Genomic DNA, 20,906 nt, shown 5'->3' on the forward strand with positions numbered 1-20,906 from the left:
ACATATGAAAAGTGTACAGCAAACATCATACTTAACGGTGAAAAACTTGAGCATTACCACTAAGATCAGTTATAAGGCAAGGATGTCTCCTCACACCATTGTTTTTTAAGATTACACTGGACATCTAGCTAATACAATAAGACAAGAAAGGGAAATAAAACATATGCAGATTGGGAAGGAAAAAATAAAACTGTCTTTTTTACAGACAACTTGATAATCCATGCAGAAATTCAAAACAAATGACAAAAAGTCGCTAGAACTAATAAACAATTACAGCAGTGTTACAGAATATAATGTTAATACACAAAAGTCAATTGCTTTCCTAAATCAGCAATCAACAGGTTAAACATGAAATTCAAAATACATCATCACATTGGCACCATCCAAAATAAAAATACTTAGTACAAATCTAACAAAATGTATACAAGATCTATATGAGGAAAACTACAAAATTTTGATGTATGAAATCAAAGAAGAACCAAGTACATATTCATGTACCAGAAAACTCAAAAACTGTCTAGAGGTCAATTCCTGCCAACCTGATCTATTCAGTTAATGCAAACCCAGTCAAATTCTCAGCAAGTTGTTATCTGGATATTAAGGAACTAACTCTAAAGTTTATGTGGAAAGGCAAACGATACAGACTAGCCAACACAACACTGAGGACAAGAACAAAACTGGAGGACTGACACCACCAACTTCAAGACTAACTATAAAGTCACAATAATCAAGACAGGGTGGTACTGGCACAAGATCAGTGGAAATACAGAAACAGATCAATGGAAAAGAATAGACAGGCCAGAGATAGACCAAGAAAAACAGAATCAACTAACTGATCCTTGATGAAAGAATGAAGGCAATACAAAGAGCAAAGACAGTCTTTTCCAGTAATGGTGCTGTAACAAACTGCACGTGCAAAACATGAATGTAGACACAGACCATACACCTTTCACAGAACTAACTCAAAATAGATCACTGACCTAAACGGAAAACACAAAACTACACCCGTGGCGGATTCATGCTGATGTATGGCAAAGCCAATACAATATTGTAATTAGCCTCCAATTAAAATAAATAAATTTATATTAAAAAATAAAATAAAATTCCTAGAAGATAACATAGGAGAAAATCAAGATGGTCTTAAGTTGATGACTTTTTAGATACAGCACCAAAGGCATGATCCATGAAAGAATGAATTGACAAATTATATATAACTCAAAATTTTCTGCTCTAAAAAAATTTTACTTTTCTTAAGTAAAATTTTACTTTTGCCAATGAAGTGTAGCTTTTATACCGTTTTGTTCATTTATTTCCTTAGTACCTAGTATGTGCTTGACACATGGTAGAGACTCTACAATGTTTGCTTAATGAGCAAAGAGATTAACCAAATAACTTTAAAATTCTTCCGTGTTTAGACATTCTACAATTCTTTGAGACCCAAAAGAAGCCCATCTACTTAAAGCTGGAAGAGGACATGAATGACATTTACTTGCCTGTTAAAACAGAGGCATTTTCTGAAACTTTTGCTTAGGGACTAGAACTCAAATTATGACAGTGAAAGGATCACTTTTAAGTAGGAAAAAGAAACATAATTCATCAGACAGCGATAATTCTAGAGACCTCCCACTCACAAAAAGACTTGAGAAGAATATCTGACCTGCCTTAGGACAAGAAGCAAGTAAAAAAGTGACAAGTCAATTTACAATCAAATGAAGACGATGAATTTTAAAAATACTGTACTTACCACTGGATTCTATTTTAAAAGACAGAGAAAAGTAAGTTTCAATCAGCTGAAGTTCACATTCTCTAGCCTTGTGGGGAGGAGTTTAATTTTTCTATTTATCATAAATAAAATTAACATAGCAATTCCAATGAACATTTTGTTTTTAGTTTTTAGATAAAGAGTAGGCTAGATAGTCTTCTAAATGGAAGTCTCTCAGTAGTTGAACAAATAATCAAATGTGAAGGTCACAAAATTGTATTTTGTAATTTTGAATTTTGTTTTCAACATCATGAGATGTAAATAGAGCAATGAAAAACAGGTCCAAAACCTACAAAGATTACTCAGCTATAAATTATTAGCATTACTGTTTAACATCTTATTACCTTTATCAGTTTCTAAATTCCCATCAGTCTCCCTGGCCTCTTCTTTATTAGGTCAAAACTTATTTAGAATTACAAAGTTGAAGGGGACACTAATTTATTTGATCGAATAATACCTTCCCCTCCTGGGTCATGCAGAACTCTGCATAACAGCATCCTTGGCAGAATGGCCATTTAGCCTCCAACTGAACACTAGATTATGATAGAGAACTCACAGGATGAACCAATACACTTTACAGTGGAAAGTTTTACCCTACCAGGCTGAACATCTGCTCACCTTTTCCTTCCACACATTTATAAGACAAGTCTATTATGTACAGTTCACCAGGAACATATCCACCTGCTCTCCCACAAGCTCACTGAAGTTCTTTGATTATAGTCTATGGGGATGGAAGCACTGAACTAGTAGGGCCTGCAGGGAATTCGATTAAAGGCACATTTCTGTCCTTCAAGAGATTCATGATCATGCATGAAAAGTTAGCACAGAAGACATACGATACCAACTACTGCAAGGCTTACAGAAAAATTTAGAAGAAGGCAGAGAGCACAGGATGGGTAAAATGAGCAGAGTAGTTTCCACAGATGAAGTAAGTGAAGAGAAAGCCTGGCTATGGAAGTTCACATAGTGCAATATGATGAGAGGAGATGAACCTGGAAGCTAGAACGTCAAGGGGAAAAAAAAACACCAAGGTGTTGGGAGAGTAAGTATGTGCTGTGCTGTGTTGTGTGATAAGCTGTAGTGTCCGACCTCTTTGCGACCCTATGGACTGAAGCCTCCCAGGCTCCTCTGTCCTTGGGATTCTCCAGGCAATACTGGACTGAGTTGCCATGCCTTCCTCCAGGAGATCTTCCCAACTCAGGGATCGCACCTGCTTCTCTTAAGTCTTCTGCACTGGCAGGGGAATGCCTTACCACCAGTGCCAACTGGGAAGCCCAGAGTATAACACTCTTGGAAGCCTGACAGAGGGACTGAAATCTGCTGTAGCAGAAGTAAGATGTCATGGGAGACTTCTCAGTAAGGAAGGAGCCCTGATCTTTAAGTTCTGTAAGCACTGTGCTCCTCTCTTTACTGGAGAGAAGTAAGATAATACAGCTAATTGAGTGAAATGGTAATACAAAGAAGAAAGTGAAATAAGGGCCTGGACTGGGGTGGGGGAGATTTGTAGAGCTTTCAAAAGAAAGACAAACAGGTCATGGTGACAAACTAAAGGGATGCAAAAGTCAATGAGGCAAAGCTATAAATCCAAGTAGCTAGAGAAAATGAAAGTAAGACTATTTTAGAAAAGCTATTACTATGCACTCACTGATTTACTTCAGTTTCACTAGGTATATGTCTTGCCCAGTCAATGAGGAAACAGCTGACAGAAGATGAAGTGCCTTCTACCAACTAGCAGGAAGAGTCTGGAAACTGTATTTGACTACTTTTCACGCCAGGACTAAAACACCAAGAAACTGAGTCCAAGGCACTAACAAAACACTAACAGACGCCCAAGTCACTCCAGTCTTCAGAAGCAATAGATAAAGCTGTGAGTTAAAATCACTGGATAACAAGATGTGATGAGAAGGGTGAAAAGCAGCTCTTAGCCAGTACATTTATCTCCTTACTGTCCTCCTTCTGTAACTTATATGAAGGCCTTTTCCCTTTCCCCAACCAGTGAGGGGGAGGGGGAGACAGAGGAACAGACAGAGAAAACAGACTGAACCACTGAAGCACAAAAGAAGGGCGAACATTCTCTGTACGATTTCAGTCTCTTCAACCATGAAATTTTTACACCTAGTCTTAAGTCCTTGGATACGTTCCAGTGTCTCTTAGTTTATAGTCTATGCAAAGCTGAATAGAATTAGTATTCTACTGTTACGTGAAACCTGTATAAATCTTATGTTGAATTGGTTCATAGTGCTTTCAGGTCTACTATATCCTTCTACTTCTCTGTATAGTCATTCTATTAATTTTTGAGAGTTTGATATTGAAACTCCAACTAAACAACCTTAATTTATCTACTTAAAAAGATAATTGTAATATATCATGGAACTATACATGTAACTTTGTTCTGTATTTTCCAAGTCTCCTGTAAATGGGTTACCATATTTTCATAATTTGAAAAAAAATAAAGATGTAGGAGGAGAAAAGAGAAAAAAAGAAGTAAGGGGCATACTATTTCAAGAAGAAAGAGGGTACCTGACAGAATAAAACGTTATCAGGGTATGGGTGAGAAACTCACTAAAGGGTAGTCTAAAAACATCACAAAGGAATATATCTACCTAAAGAAACTAAAGACCTATACATAGAAAACTATAAAACACTGGTGAAAGAAATCAAAGAGGACTCTATTAGATGGAGAAATATACCATGTTCATGGATTGGAAGAATCAATATAGTGAAAATGAGTATACTACCCAAAGCAATTTATAGATTCAATGCAATCCCTATCAGGCTACCAACGGTATTCTTCACAAAGCTAGAACAAATAATTTCACAATTTGTATGGAAATACAAAAAACCTCGAATAGCCAAAGCCATCTTGAGAAAGAAGAATGGAACTGGAGGAATCAACCTACCTGACTTCAGGCTCTACTACAAAGCCACAGTTATCAAGACAGTATGGTACTGGCACAAAGACAGAAATATAGATCAATGGAACAAAATAGAAAGCCCAGAGATAAATCCACACACATATGGACACCTTATCTTTGACAAAGGAGGCAAGAATATACAAGGGATTAAAGACAATCTCTTTTAACAAGTGGTGCTGGGAAATCTGGTCAACCACTTGAAAAAGAATGAAACTAGAACACTTTTTAACACCATACACAAAAATAAACTCAAAATGGATTAAAGATCTCAACGTAAGACCAGAAACTATAAAACTCCTAGAGGAGAACATAGGCAAAACACTCTCTGACATACATCACAGCAGGATCCTCTATGACCTACCTCCCAGAATATCGGAAATAAAAGCAAAAATAAACAAATGGGACCTAATTAACCTTAAAAGCTTCTGCACATCAAAGGAAACTATTAGCAAGGTGAAAAGGCAGCCTTCAGAATGGGAGAAAATAATAGCAAATGAAGCAACTGACAAACAACTAATCTCAAAAATATACAAGCAACTCCTACAGCTCAACTCCAGAAAAATAAATGACCCAATCAAAAAATGGGCCAAAGAACTAAATAGACATTTCTCCAAAGAAGACATACAGATGGCTAACAAACACATGAAAAGACGCTCAACATCACTCATTATCAGAGAAATGCAAATCAAAACCACTATGAGGTACCATTTCACACCAGTCAGAATGGCTGCGATCCAAAAGTCTACAAATAATAAATGCTGGAGAGGGTGTGGAGAAAAGGGAACCCTCTTACACTGTTGGTGGGAATGCAAACTAGTACAGCCACTATGGAGAACAGTGTGGAGATTCCTTAAAAAACTGGAAATAGAACTGCCTTATGATCCAGCAATCCCACTGCTGGGCATACACACTGAGGAAACCAGAAGGGAAAGAGACACGTGTACCCCAATGTTCATCGCAGCACTGTTTATAATAGCCAGGACATGGAAGCAACCTAGATGTCCATCAGCAGATGAATGGATAAGAAAGCTGTGGTACATATACACGATGGAGTATTACTCAGCTATTAAAAAGAATACATTTGAATCAGTTCTAATGAGGTGGATGAAACTAGAGCCTATTATACAGAGTGAAGTAAGCCAGAAAGAAAAACACCAATACAGTATACTAACGCATATATATGGAATTTAGAAAGATGCTAACAATAACCCTGTGTACAAGACAGCAAAAGAGACACTGATGTATAGAACAATCTTATGGACTCTGTGGGAGAGGGAGAGGGTGGGAAGATTTGGGAGAATGGCATTGAAACATGTATAACATCATGTATGAAACGAGTTGCCAGTCCAGGTTCGATGCACGATACTGGATGCTTGGGGCTAGTGCACTGGGACAACCCAGAGGGATGGTATCGGGAGGGAGGAGGGAGGAGGGTTCAGGATGGGGAACACATGTATACCTGTGGCAGATTCATTTTGATATTTGGCAAAACTAATACAATTTGTACAGTTTAAAAATAAAATAAAATTTAAAAATAAATAAATAAGTTTGGGAAAAACAGAATAAAGAACCTATTTATTACAAAAAAAAAAAAACAAAACAACACCACACCACTTTTAAAAGCCAAATAAAAAATCTTGTATAAAAAAAAAAAAGTTGAATCATGTCTGGTGCCACTAGTAAGGCAGACACAAGCTCCTCTACTTATACACTTTCAGTCTATAAGCTTAAAATTTGTTTACATGGATGCAAATCAACAGACCGACATAGACTCTGCCTGCCATCAACAGATAAAATTAGCCAACCATTGTATGAGGTGTCACTGTAGACTTAGGAAGAAGTGAAGTGAAGTGAAAGTCGCTCAGTCGTGTCCGACTCTTTGCAACCCCATGGACTATATAGTCCATGGAATTCTCCAGATCAGAATACTGGAGTGGGTACCCCTTCCCTTTTCCAGGGACTCTTCCCAGTCCAGGGATTGAACCCAGGTCTCCCACATTGCAGGTGGGTTCTTTACCAGCTGAGCCACAAGGGAAGCCCTAGACTTAGGAACTAAGGCATTAACAAATATCATTTCAGAAGCTAAACAGAAATAGAAGTGTTTCTTTATATTCTTTAATGATTTCGAGAAAAAAAGGGAAAAAAAGACACACTCACACACATTTGGCTTGTGTGAATGGAACTGACTTAAATTACCTAAAACAACTTACTGATAGGAAATACGTCAGTCCTGACAATGGGATGATAAACTTTGATAGAAATACAAGTATCATGCATTCTCTTAGAAGAAAATGTGCCCAGAAGATACCCTTGTTCCTTCCTTAAACTAAAAACCATTTAAACAACTTGAATAAAAGTGCATTTTAAGCCATTAAGAAAATATCTTCTATCCCATTTTTAGACTATTCAGGGATATTTATTAACTTAGTCTTCAAAGTAATATTCCAGAATAAATAGTATACTCTTAGAAAATCAATTCATGTTGGAATATATAAAACTTTCTGGTAATTTCTTCATATATCACCATTTATTTGGCATAAGAAATAACAGCTGAAGATGATCAAGGGAAGTCAGTACCACTGTACATATAAGTATTCCCCAAATAAGGTAAGCTAAGAATGACTTACACTTAGGCATCCAACACCATACTGTAAGTACAGTTAACTACTTCCTGGAAGGTTTCCCTTGCTCATGGGCCAAATGAGAAAAAGAGGACTTAAAATCTGATTATTCTGCTACAGAATATTGAATACTTCACAGAATTAAAAGCTATTTCTTGAAGGCTCATCTTATATACCTTAAACCACCCTTGTGTTCAAGACAATAACCAGTGTATATCAAGTAGGTCTTTACAACTTAGTGTTGTGGACTGGGAAACATAATTTACCCTTCTCTTCTGACCAGGTACCCATCTTCCCAATTGGAGGGGTTTGTAGATGTATTCATGAGATTAGAAAAGGAAAACCATATGATGAGTTTTCCTTGATCCAACTTGAAATACTCTTTATAAACTATTTTATATGCCAATAGGTTCTTACTGAATACTTTTATCACAATTTCTAAACTCAAAAACATCTGTTATATCCCCAGTTTTCATCAAATCTATAAGCAGATCTAGCTTAATGGCCAAAACTTACTAAAAGTGGTATATATTACACATGCTTATGTGTAAATAACTTCACATGCTGCTGGAAGCAATATTTAAGGGATAACTACGGTATATGCAAGTTAAGCTTATAGGAACATATGAAACTGTATAACCAGCAATTTGAAATCTTCCACACTTACACAAATAGGATTTTTATGTTTACATCTTTTCAGTGATCAAAATATGCTGCAATAATCTTCTATTCTCTAAATTCTACTAGAGAAAGATTATATACTTCTAAGAAATCATCATCATTTTCCAAATATCTCATCAACTACAACAGTCAGGGATGTCTTTTTTTAATGATTTTGAGAGTACAAAGTACTAGAAATGATGCCTTTCTGCATGGAGCAAATGACACCTTTCAAACAGAAAAGCATAAAGCATGTTTCCCACTTTCATTTAAACCACTTACAGGAATTTATTTGCTTTGTAGTAAAAGCAGAAATGCATATCAAGTTAGATTTTTATTTCTATCAATCACAGTTACATTTGCCACTATTTTGATAAGAGTATGTTGTAACTTACCAGGGGAAAGAGACAAGTTGATAAGCACTTTGAGAAACCACAGTGTTTAGAATCAGACTTTTGAAATAAAAAGCCTCATCCATTTGCTCATTTCAGAAGGTTGGAAAGGTAGCACAAACACCGAAAGTTTATCAGGACCGGCGTAATCCTCCTCCAAGGTACTCCTCCATTTCATAAGCACGACTCTATCTTCCTTCTCTATTCATTACCTTACAGAACAAAAATCTCTTCTATATGCCAGACACGATGCAAAGTACTTTATATACACTATATCTTAAGCACACAACCTTGGAAAATAATTATCCTCATTTTCAAAATATGAAACTTGAGGGTCAGAAAGATAAAACATTTTGCTTAATATCACACAACTACAAAGAGGGGTAGAGCTGAGAATGAACTAGGACTTTCAGTTATCCTGGAATTTCACATCTTAGGACTACTTCCATAATGCATCAACTCTCCTTGAAAGGGATGTACTCCACTGTATACCTAGGCAGCAGGGGAAAATATAAGTAACAAATATATGTTTGAGGCACACAAGAATATTTCAATGTTACAAGTAGATTTACTATACACAAACACACAGCTCTTTTACATCATCATAGCAACTCCCGAAGCTGCAGTAGAAATTATCTCTAGTTTATAAATGAGGAAAGTGAAAGTTTGTAGTATTTTACATACAATAAGTGCAAATAGCTGCTGAAGGATTAAGACTCATAGACTGTGACTTCTGCAAACTAGTGGTGGAACAGGGTTCAAACCCAAGTCTCTTTTAATTCTAAAACCAGTGGTCTGTACAACAAAATACCACTGTTTCCACAAACTGTTTTCATCGTTATATACTGAATTTAAGTACAAATCTAAGTATAGTTATAAAATACAAGTCAGTTCAGTAAGTGGCTCAGTTGTGTCTGACTCTTGCGAGCCCATGGACTATAGCACGCCAGGCCTCCCAGTCCATCACCAACTCCTGGAGTCCACACAAACCCATGTCCATTGAGTTAGTGATGCCATCCATCCACCTCATCCTCTGTCGTCCCCTTCTCTTCCTGCATCAGGGTCTTTTCAAATGAGTCAGCTCTTCGCATGAGGTGGCCAAAGTATTGCAGTTTCAGCTTCAACATACATCCTTCCAAAGAACACCCAGGGCTGATCTCCTTTAGGATGGACTGGTTGGATCTCCTTGCAGTCCAAGGGACTCTCAAGAGTCTTCTCCAACACCACAGTTCAAAAGCATCAATTCTTCGGCACTCATCTTTCTTTATAGTCCAACTCTCACATCCATACATGACCACAGGAAAAACCAGAGCCTTGACTAGACGGACCTTTGTTGGCAAAGTAATGTCTCTGCTTTTTAATATGCTATCTAGGTCGGTCATAACTTTCCTTCCAAGGAGTAAGCGTCTTTTAATTTCATGGCTACAGTCACCATCTGCAGTGATTTTGGAGCCCAGAAAAATAAAGTCTGACACTGTTGCCCCATCTATTTCCCATGAAGTGATGGGACCGGATGCTATGATCTTCATTTTCTGAATGTTGAGCTTTAAGCCAACTTTTTCACTCTCCTCTTTCACTTTCATCAAGAGGCTTTTGAGTTCCTCTTCACTTTCTGCCATAAGGGTGGTGTCATCTGCATATCTGAGGTTATTGATATTTCTCCTGGCAATCTTGATTCCAGCTTGTGCTTCCTCCAGCCCAGCGTTTCTCATGATGTACTCTGCATAAAAGTTAAATAAGCAGGGTGACAATATACAGCCTTGACATACTCCTTTTCCTATTTGGAACCAGTCTGTTGTTCCATGTCCAGTTCTAACTGTTGCTTCCTGACCTGCATATAGGTTTCTCAAGAGGCAGGTCAGGTGGTCTGGTATTCCCATCTCTTTCAGAATTTTCCACAGTTTACTGTGAGCCACACAGTCAAAGGCTTTGGCATAGTCAGTAAACCAGAAAAACTGGAACTCTTTTGCTTTTTCCATGATCCAGCGGATGTTGGCAATTTGATCTCTGGTTCCTCTGCCTTTTCTAAAATCAGCTTGAACATCTGGAAGTTCACAGTTCACATATTGGTGAAGCTTGGCTTGGAGAATTTTGAGCATTATTTTACTAGCGTGTGAGATGAGTGCAATTGTGCGGTAGTTTGAGCATTCTTTGGCATTGCCTTTCTTTGGGATTGGAATGAAAACTGACCTTTTCCAGTCCTGTGGCCACTGCTGAGTTTTCCAAATTTGCTGGCATATTGAGTGCAACACTTTCACAGCATCATCTTTCAGGATTTGAAAGAGCTCAACTGGAATTCCATCACCTCCACTAGCTTTGTTTGTAGTGATGCTTCCTAAGACCCACTTGACTTCACATTCCAGGATGTCTGGCTCTCGGTCAGTGATCACACCATCGTTGATTATCTGGGTCATGATCTTTTTTGTACAGTTCTTCTGTGTATTCTTGCCACTTCTTAGTATCTTCTGCTTTTGTTAGCTCCCTTCAATTTGTGTCCTTAATTGAGCCCATGTTTGCATGAAACGTTCCCTTGGTATCTCTAATTTTCTTGAAGAGATCTCTAGTCTTTCTATTCTATTGTTTTCCTCTATCTCTCTGCATTGATCACTGAGGAAGGCTTTCTTATCTCTCCTTGCTATTCTTTGAAACTGTGCATTCAAATGGGTATATCTTTCCTTTTCACCTTTGCTTTTTGCTTCCCTTCTTTTCACAGCTATTTGTAAGGCCTCCTCAGACGGCCATTTTGCTTTTTTGCATTTCTTTTTCTTGGGGATGGTCTTGATCCCTGTCTCCTGTACAACGTCAGGAACCTCAGTCCATAGTTCATCAGGCACTCTATCAGATCTAGTCCCTTAAACCTATTTCTCACTTCCACTGTAAAGTCATAAGGGATTTGATTTAGGTCATACCTGAATGGTCTAATGGTTTTCTCCACTTTCTTCAATTTCAGTCTGAATTTGGCAATAAGGAGTTTATGATCTGAGGCACAGTCAGCTCCTGGTCTTCTTTTTGCTGACTGTATAGAGCTTCTCCATCTTTGGCTGCAAAGAATATAATCAATTTGATTTCGGTGTTGACCATCTGGTGATGTCCACATGTAGTCTTCTCTTGTGTTGTTGGAAGAGCGTGTTTGCTATGACCACTGTGTTCTCTTGGCAGAACTCTATTAGCCTTTGCCCTGCTTCATTCTATACTCCAAGGCCAAATTTGCCTGTTACTCCAGGTGTTTCTTGACTTCCTACTTCTGCATTCCAGTCCCCGACAATGAAAGGGACATCTTTTTTGGGTGTTAGTTCTATAAGGTCTCGTAGGTCTTCATAGAACTGTTCAACTTCAGCTTCTTCAGCGTTACTGGTCAGGGCATAGACTTGGATTACCGTGATATTGAATGGTGTATCTTGGAAACAGAGATTGCATCCAAGTACTGCGTTTCAGACTCTTTTGTTGACCATGATGGCTACTCCATTTCTTCTAAGGGATTCCTGCCCACAGTGGTAGATATAATGGTCATCTGAGTTAAATTCACCCATTCCAGTTCATCTTAGTTCGTTGATTCCTAGTGTTGATGTTCACTCTTGCCATCCCCTGTTTGACCACTTCCAATTTGCCTTGATTCATGGACCTAATATTCCAGGTTCTAGGCTATAATTTATTCACTGTATGGTCACATTTTTAAGTTGTTTTTTTTTTTAGTATAATACTGACAGTGCCATCAGCACCAGAAGACCACAGGGGCTGGAAGCTTGTCATGCCAGCTCATTACTTCAATGTACACAGTTGTAATACCACAGGATGGACAACTTGAAAGTTACTCAAAAGAACAAATATATTCAATCATTCATTCATTCACTCACTGATTCCTTAAACCAAACAACATTTGTCGAGCACTTACAACATATCAGAAATAAAAAAATTTAAATGCCTACGATGTACCATGGACACACTCACAAAGACTCATTCTGTCTTCCCAGAACTCTTCAAAAGAGAGGACTGTATTCCATTTGACAGGCAAGAAAAAGGAAGCTCTGAAAAACTAAATAACTTTCTAACGTTAAGTGGTCAAGCTCAATGCCATTTCCAAGTTCCATGAGCACAAATGCATGTACACATGTGGGCAGCTTCTGTTCTCAGGTAGCCTTAATGGAAGACTGCAGCAGGACCAAACAAGAACACGTGCCCAACACTCATTGTTCCAAACACACATTTCACTGTTAGAAAGTCCTTTCAAATTTGCACACATAAAAACTAGAAGGATGGATATACACTAAAATGTTTTAGTGGTAGGAGTATGTACTTTTTCTTCATTATGCTTTTCTGTACTATTAAAGTATACTGCATTTAGCAATCAAAAAAAATATGTCAGGAAATCTTTTGTCTTAACAGCTTGAATTATTACAACTTCAAGTTGTGACCAGTTGTGTTACACACAGAGAATATTTTCAATTTAGCAAACTGGGGGAACACTGGGGTAAACAGCCAAGGCTACTCCCAGCAGAGCCAACTGGGCCATGGCTGAGATCAATATTACCAGGAAGCCTGTTAGGGAGTTCTACCTGCTTGGGTCATATCAGCAATTAAAAAAAAAAAATAAAGCACAGAATAGAAAATAAGAAAAAAGAAAATGTCAGCAATAAAGACAGCTTTGCAAAACGTGTTTAGGTACATGATTTACTCTTCTAATGCACTACACCTTCCTCACAGCATACCACACACACTGCCTTTCTTGCTGCTCCTTCAATATGCCTGTGACACTCTCATATTAGGGACTGCTCTGGCTAATGCCCTTGCCTGAAAAGCTTTTCCCCTCAATGAATTCCAAGGACTGACTCCCTCACCCAGTTCAAAGCTCACCTTCTTGGTGATGCTCACAAACTCCTACTCCTCTGGGCATTCCTGATCCTCCTTACCCTAGACCTACCTTTTATTTGTTTCATACACTCAACAAAATTATTATTGAGCACTTAATCTGTGTAAGGTATTGTACCAGAAACTAGGATCTGAGAATAAAAAGCTATGATACCTTTTTAGCACTTTTTGTTCCACAGAATTGTAGAACCATGGAAATAACACCTCCTATGAGTCAGACACAAAACCTGTATTATTCCTCAGAAGTTAATAGGTGAGATAACAAAAGGTGAGAAGCAGCAGATCCAAGATTTGAGCCCAAATCTCTGACTCCTAAATTAAATATTCTCCTAGAAGTTTTCTTTAGTTGATATACATTCAAGTTATTGTTAAGGAAAAAATACTTCACTTTGCCTCTGGAAGATACTCATGATCAGAGTGCAGGCACAATGAAATAATAAACAAACTGGGAAGTTTCTGAAACAAATAAATAGAATGTGCTTTAAAATGCAGCACAGTTTCTACAGTTCTAAAGCAAAATTACGGTACCTGAAACTGTTCATTCAAAGGTTAAATTAAGAACCAAGCAACACTGTGGTACTTGTGTCAATTGTGAACAGATCACAAGACTTCTATGAGAATCAGAATCCATTTTAATAGTAAAAACTGGTGCTAGAAAAATTGAGGAATGAGTCAATTTGAGTAGCCGTTTTCAAAGAATTATTTTGACTACCAAAAAAAGTGTACCTCTTCTTTATCTCAGCTCTTTCAGAATGTGAAATCATTACAGAAACATGAGCTTTTACTAGCTAGCTAGCTGGGGTTTTACTGCAATCGGGACAGATTCTCTCTTAGGGAATCCTCTGGTAATCTACTGGTTAGGGCTCTTCCACTGCAAGGGGCACAGGTTTGTTCCCTGGTCAGTGAACTAAGATCCCTCATGCTGTCTGGCACAGCCAAAAAAAAAACCTCTCTCTTAGATTACACACACAATTAAAACCATTCTTCACTCAGAAACAGACTTCCATATTGTTTCAGTAATATTTTAACAGCTGGCATTTTCCCCTACATTTTAAAAAACTTCAAAAAAAACAGCTAAACATCAGGCATGTAAATATGAGAGTATCTTGTCCAAAGGACCAAGAAATTTTAACTACATTTACTATTTCACTTTATAAAGTTATTCATAATCTCTACTCCATCACTGGGCTTCCCTGGTGGCTCAGATGGTAAAGAATTTGCCTGCAATGCAGGAGACTTGGCTTCGATCCCTGGGTTGGGAAGATCCTCTGAAGAAGGAAATGGCAACCCACTCCAGTATTCTTGTCTGGAGAATTCCATGGACAGAGGAGCCTGGTGAGCTAAGTCTATGGAGTTGCAAAGAGTTGGACACTACTGAGCAACTAACACTTTCACTCCATCACTAAATTACAGTTTTGTCAACATTTTGGAGTTGGCTCAAATTTCTTAGAAAATGCTTTATATATTAGATACTGGTTTGTCTTAATGAACTCGTGTAACTTCTGGCCATTTCAAAGTGGGCAGGAAGAAAAATGCACATTAACTAATGGGTTTATCAAATTAGAAGACTAAGCTCCTGGCAAAGGTATCATTCTGAAACCTGAGGCAAATAAAACACACGGGGGCCATCTTTCTACAGGTAATTTTAATAACTAAAATGTAGGAATGTTCTTAATCAGTAAAGTTTTCTTTAAAGTATCATTTCTGAAGATGAAGCCCTCAAAAGGGACTTTCTCACGGAGACAAACTGTAGTCCCTCAAATCCCAACGTCCCAGTCACATTCTACTGGAAGGCTCATTGGACTGCCCCAAACAGTCTATGCAATCCTACTCAATTTTCAGTTGAAAAACAAAGCCCCAAGAAGGACAGTGACTTGTCCTAAATTGCTTTATGAACTAGTAGATGAATCAATACTAAACACTCAAACTCTTATTTTTGAGTTTTAACTATATTGTCTGAGGTGAGGTGAAAGTTGCTCCGTCATGTCCGAGTCTTTGCAACCCCATGGACTATACAGTCCACGAAATTCTCCAGGCCGGAATACTGGAGTAGGTAGCCTTTCCCTTCTCCAGGGGATCTTCCCAACCCAGGGATATTGTCTGATGCCTCTCTAAATTTGCTATCAGGCTGCTGCTGCTGCTGCTAAGTCACTTCAGTCGTGTCCGACTCTGTGTGACCCCATATACGGCAGCCCACCAGGCTCCCCCGTCCCTGGGATTCTCCAGGCAAGAACACTGGAGTGGGTTGCCATTTCCCTCTCCAGTGCATGAAAGTAAAAAGTGAAAGTGAAGTCGCTCAGTCATGTCCGACTCTGTGTGACCCCATGGACTGCAGCCTACCAGGCTCCTCCGTCCATGGGATTTTTCAGGCAAGAGTACTGAGTGGGGTGCCATTGCCTTCTCCAAAAGACAAATCTGTGCTAATAAGACAACTAACATTTTTCCAGGTTATTGCTACCCCTTGGACAGGCAAGATATATGTTCCTCACAAGCACTGCAACACTATTTGAGGCATTTTCCTTATTTACCTCACCTTTGTCTTGGGCTTCTGAGACAGATGACAACTAGACTAGCAGTATCCAATGGTACTTTCTGCAACAATGGAATGGCTCATCATGTGCGTTGTTCAATACACTAATCATGGCTCAGTGGGTAAAGAATTCACCTGCAATGCAGGAAGACATAGGAGATGCTGGTTCGATCCCTGGGTTAGAAAGATCCCCTGGAGAAGGGAGATGCTAACTCACTCCAGTATTCTTGCCTGAAAAATCCCAAGGATGGAAAAGTCTGGCAGGCTACAGTCCAAAGGTTTGCAAGGAGTGAGACACAACTGAGTGACTGAGCACACACACACGTGACCACTGTGCCCTTGAAAAATGGCTACTGTCACTGAGGAATGAAATTTTATATTTTATTCCATTTTAATGAATTTACAGTAGTTATAGATAATTAAACCTTCAGTCATTCTACTGCATGTGACCCACCTACTGAACTGAGCAAAACACTAATGGTAGAGTCCCATAGAAATTCCTTTTTTCCAGTGTTAAAAATTCTTCTGATGCCTAAAGACCTTTTTCTAAAATCTCTTAAGTTCAATTACAACAGCTTCCTTCCACTACTAGACTCTTCTAATCTTAAGGAAGAAATGGGAAAAGTCTTGGCACTCTAATTCACTTGACAGTTTTCTTTAGCTCCAATACTCAAATATTTTTCTGAGATGATTTCTTCCTTCTCCCCCCCCCCCCTTTTTTTGTATTATTTCAGTAATGTTCATGTCTACAAATTCAGGTAACTAAAAATTAGATACATTAAAATATAGTGTTCAAGGTTCTACATAATGAGAAAATCACAGTACTAGAGGAATAAGAGATCTTGATCATAACATCACTGAAGGACTCAAAGCAGTTAGAATCTGACTTCAGTCTCTACAAGAACAGAACCAAGACCTGAGATCCATGGCATTACCTAAGAAATTTCTCCAAAGTTGCATTTTGGTCCTTCTCCTCTTGAGTGGAGTAATTGGAATGCTACTGAGAATCCACTAAAGACTATGATTTTTATTTTGGCTAAGATAATAATGAGCTGTTCTAATGGAAACTGGCCAAAGGGTTTGCTAGCTTCTTTAGGGCCAATTCTAACATCTGGCCATGTCAGTGAGCCACACAGGAAGAATCCTTAAAAAAAAGAAAAGGAAAGAAAACCCCCAAAACAGGTACCCAAATCATGATACAGATTTATTGTCACTGAAGGATATAAGCTTTCTTACTCATTCCACTCAAGACTGAAAATTAACTCATCAATTTAACCTTTTAAGGCTCTGTTCTTATCTTCTTTCAAGACTTCTGATTCTGCCAATGAGAAGAAATTTGCTTCTTTTTAGATGTCTACAGCTGTACTTCTCATACTTAATGGTCATATATGAATCAACAAGGTACACTTATTAAAGTACAGATTCTGAATCAGTATGGCTGGGGTGAGGACACTGGAAGAAGCAAGATCTACAACTCACTTCTACAAATACCTTAAGGACACCTATCATTCTCATTTTGGAATTCTAATTATTTATATATAGGTATTCTCTCTCTCACTTAACTATAAATTCCTTGAAAGCATGATGTGAATCTCAATAATCTTTCTCTTCCATAGCAGACAGTAAACAGGCTCTCAAACGACAGGAGGAAAGGAAAGAATAATACCAAGGAAATAAATCTGCTGCAGCCTGAAACCCAGGTAGATCCTCTCTATGGGATCAAAGGTAGGCTAACGAGCAATGAATGCTATGAAAAGCCAAACTATGTTTTTCATTTAGTTAGTTAAATGAAACAGAGTACATTAATATAAGAAAAGCTGTGACCAAAGTGTGCTCTTCCTCCCACTGGATAGCAGAGTGAGGGGGGCATAGACCTGCAAAGCCAGCAGATTTTTTGAGGAACTACCCAATCAAATAAGAAATTTACTAACTAGATAAGTCAGAGGAATATCCTTTTAAAAAACAAGATAGACTACCAAAGAATCATTGAATCATCAAATCTGGAGTGCTTACCTTAGAGACTAAAAAATTTAGTTAGGTGATTTACCCAAGGATAGTGTTAAGGATGTGGAAGAGGTGGAACTTGCACATAGATGCCCTGACAGCTAACCCTGTATTTTTTGCATTCTGCTACCTCATGAATGGACACTAAATGAAGAAAGAACACTTTCTGTCATTCTTAAACTGCATCTTGTGAGCACATCTATTCTGAATTACTGCAATGAGTAAACAAGGTTTTCAAAGGGGTAAATAACAAAAAGCTCAACATTCAGAAAACTAAGATCATGGCATCTGGTCCCATCACTTCATGGCAAATAGATGGGGAAACAGTGGAAACAGTGTCAGACTTTATTTTTGGGGGCTCCAAAATCACTGCAGATGGTGACTGCAGCCATGAAATTAAAAGATGCTTACTCCTTGGAAGCAAAGTTATGACCAACCTAGATAGCATATTCAAAAGCAGAGAATTTGCCAACAAAGGTCTGTCTAGTCAAGGCTATGGTTTTTCCAGAAGTCATGTATGGATGTGAGAGTTGGATTGTGAAGAAAGCTGAGCACCGAAGAATTGATGCTTTGGAACTGTGGTGTTGGAGAAGACTCTTGAGAGTCCCTTGGACTGCAAGGAGATCCAACCAGTCCATTCTGAAGATCAGTCCTGGGTGTTCTTTGGAAGGAATGATGCTAAAGCTGAAACTCCAGTACTTTGGCCACTTCGTGCGAAGAGTCGACTCATTGGAAAAGACTCTGATGCTGGGAGGGATTGGGGGCAGGAGGAGAAGGGGACGACAGAAAATGAGATGGCTGGATGGCATCAGCGACTCAGTGGATGTGAGTCTGACTGAACTCCGAGAGTTGGTGATGGACACGGAGGCCTGTCGTGCTGCAGTTCATGGGGTCGCAAAGAGTCGGACACGACTGAGAGACTGAACTGAACTGAACTGAAATAACAAACACATACATACATATTCAAGCAAAACTATAAAAGTCATTAATTATGAAGAAAACAAATCTTTGGTTGTAATCAAATAAATGTACATTTAAACCAGATAATATTGTTGGTCTACTAAATTGGCACAGACTACAAAAACACCCATTGTAACTAGAGTGTGAGAAGGTGGATATACTCATACATTGTTCATAGAAAGAAACATCTGTACAACTTTCCAGTAGGACAAATTTGTACAATGTATCAGAAATCCTAAATAAAAGACATCATAAAAGAAAAAAAAAAAGGATCTAAGATACACAATTCTAGAGAATTAACCTGAGAACATATTTGTAGATCTATAGGGAATATCACTGTATGTGAATCATCTGCACATTTTTTTAACAACTGTGGAAAACTGGAGATGACCAATAACTGTATTTTATATTAAAAATATCATTTATATTAAAATAGTAATATTTTAACAAATGATGAAGTAAAATATAGTGCATCGAAAAGTTGAGCTACTACAAAGCTATTAAAAGTCAGAGTCTACAGGGTGGAACATGTTGTCAGTAACTGTGACAATCAGACATTTTTACACGGCTTTTACAAGTTTGAGTTGAGTAGTACGCTCCAGTGCTTCTCAATGTGACTGAATTTGAGGATCAACTAAAGTGATAAACAGTTAAAAACCCCGTGGCAAAGAATGCAAATATGAGAAAAGTCTGTTACCTTGTTGGCGAGAACTCAGAATGGCAAAACTCCTGTGGAATTTCCACTAACTAGCATCTACAAAGTTACATTTATTATTTGCCTGAGCAACTTCAATTACAGGAATCTATTAATATCTCAAAGATACACTAGCAAAAGTAGTTCTGAAAGTAGTTTAACATATTTGTTAAAGCAAAAGAATGGGATCAATAGTAGCCACATTTACCCAGAGGAGAAATAAACAGTGTAAAAGAAATAAGGAATATTTCTATGCTGAATACACTTTACACTCTAGGATACACTTGACAGATTTTAAGAGGGGAGAGGGTGAGGTGGGCAGATAAAGTATGAATAATGTGCTAGAGTTTACAAAGGAGATGGAGAAACATACAGATATACAGATACAAGTAGACTGCTTACATTTCTTTTTAAAAGAAAGAAATAAAAATTAAAAAAAAATTTTAAGGTTTCTTATATTAGGAGGAAGTTAAGAGAATAGAATAGACCAGGGATAGCAGTTAGCCTTCTGTAAATATAGTTTGTTTTATAGATTGCTTTGAAAGCAGTAAACCTTACATATTGATAATTATATATTAGAAAATAACTTTGTAAAAACTGAAAAACAAATGAACCTAACTATTGAGTTGGTGGTTAAACCCACATAAAGTTAACTACAAATGTACTGGGAATAAATGGAACAGAGAAACATGAAACCACACCACAAGGACACAGTCAGAAACATTCAGAAAGTGAGAAATAATATAGGACAGAGGACCCAGTTTTCTCAGCAATAAATTACAAGGGGAAAAAAATTGAGATTGAGAGAGAAGCCACAGATTTAAAAATTTTAAGAGAGATGTATAATCCAACTGGGATGTATGGCCCTTACACGGCTCCTGCTTTATACATCCAATTTGTTAAAAACATTTTTTTCTCTTTGAAACAGGAAAATCTTAACACTAAGTATTTGATGATATAAAGAAATTTCTGTTACTTTTTCCACTTGTGACAATGGTATTCTGTTTTTTGCTTTGTTGTTTAATTCTTACCTTTTAGGGAAACATACTAAAGAAAAAAACAAATGACCTGGGAATTAAAAACAAAGCAAACAAACAAAAAGCAATGTTTAGGTCCCCCAGATATAACTAGCCTGGTAGAGGGCCTACACAGAATTGTATTAAAGTTGGCCCAAATGGTTCTAATGAGCAACCAGGTTTTGTAAACAACTGATCTGGAGCAAGCCATATCAATAGGATAAATAACCCACAGAGTTCTGAATTTAACAACATGTATCCAGAAGTACTCTTTTTGATGACAGGAATCAGTATTTATAATAGCCACAAATGGCTAAAACTGACATCTCTGAATTCTACTGTACTTATTTTCTAAGGTACTTAAAAGAGTTTAGTTAAATAAATATTTACTTAGCTCTCTGATTTACTTAGTTCCCTAAGCAAACACTTCTTGGCTTCTTATACATATTGAACAAACCAGGAGAACAATAATGGCAAAAGCCTTAA

The 20,906-nt window shown here is 37.8% G+C and overlaps 1 protein-coding gene across 2 annotated transcripts in view; it reads right to left on the bottom strand.

Moving 5' to 3' along the window:
• The window catches only part of ERP44 (endoplasmic reticulum protein 44), a 96,737-nt gene that overhangs the window by 71,805 nt on the left and 4,026 nt on the right, over positions 1-20,906 (bottom strand). The window contains exon 2 of one of the 2 annotated variants that reach the window (XM_059888974.1): positions 5,438-18,685. The exons of the other annotated variant lie outside the window; for it this stretch is intronic. Coding sequence (XP_059744957.1) covers positions 9,355-10,764 — 1,410 coding nt within the window. The 5' untranslated portion in view covers positions 10,765-18,685 and the 3' untranslated portion in view covers positions 5,438-9,354. Of the gene's footprint in view, positions 1-5,437; positions 18,686-20,906 lie in introns of those variants that run through there. 2 annotated transcript variants of the gene reach the window in all.

Source organism: Bos taurus, chromosome 8, assembly GCF_002263795.3.
Source record: "Bos taurus isolate L1 Dominette 01449 registration number 42190680 breed Hereford chromosome 8, ARS-UCD2.0, whole genome shotgun sequence".
In the NCBI taxonomy this organism is placed as follows: domain Eukaryota; kingdom Metazoa; phylum Chordata; class Mammalia; order Artiodactyla; family Bovidae; genus Bos; species Bos taurus.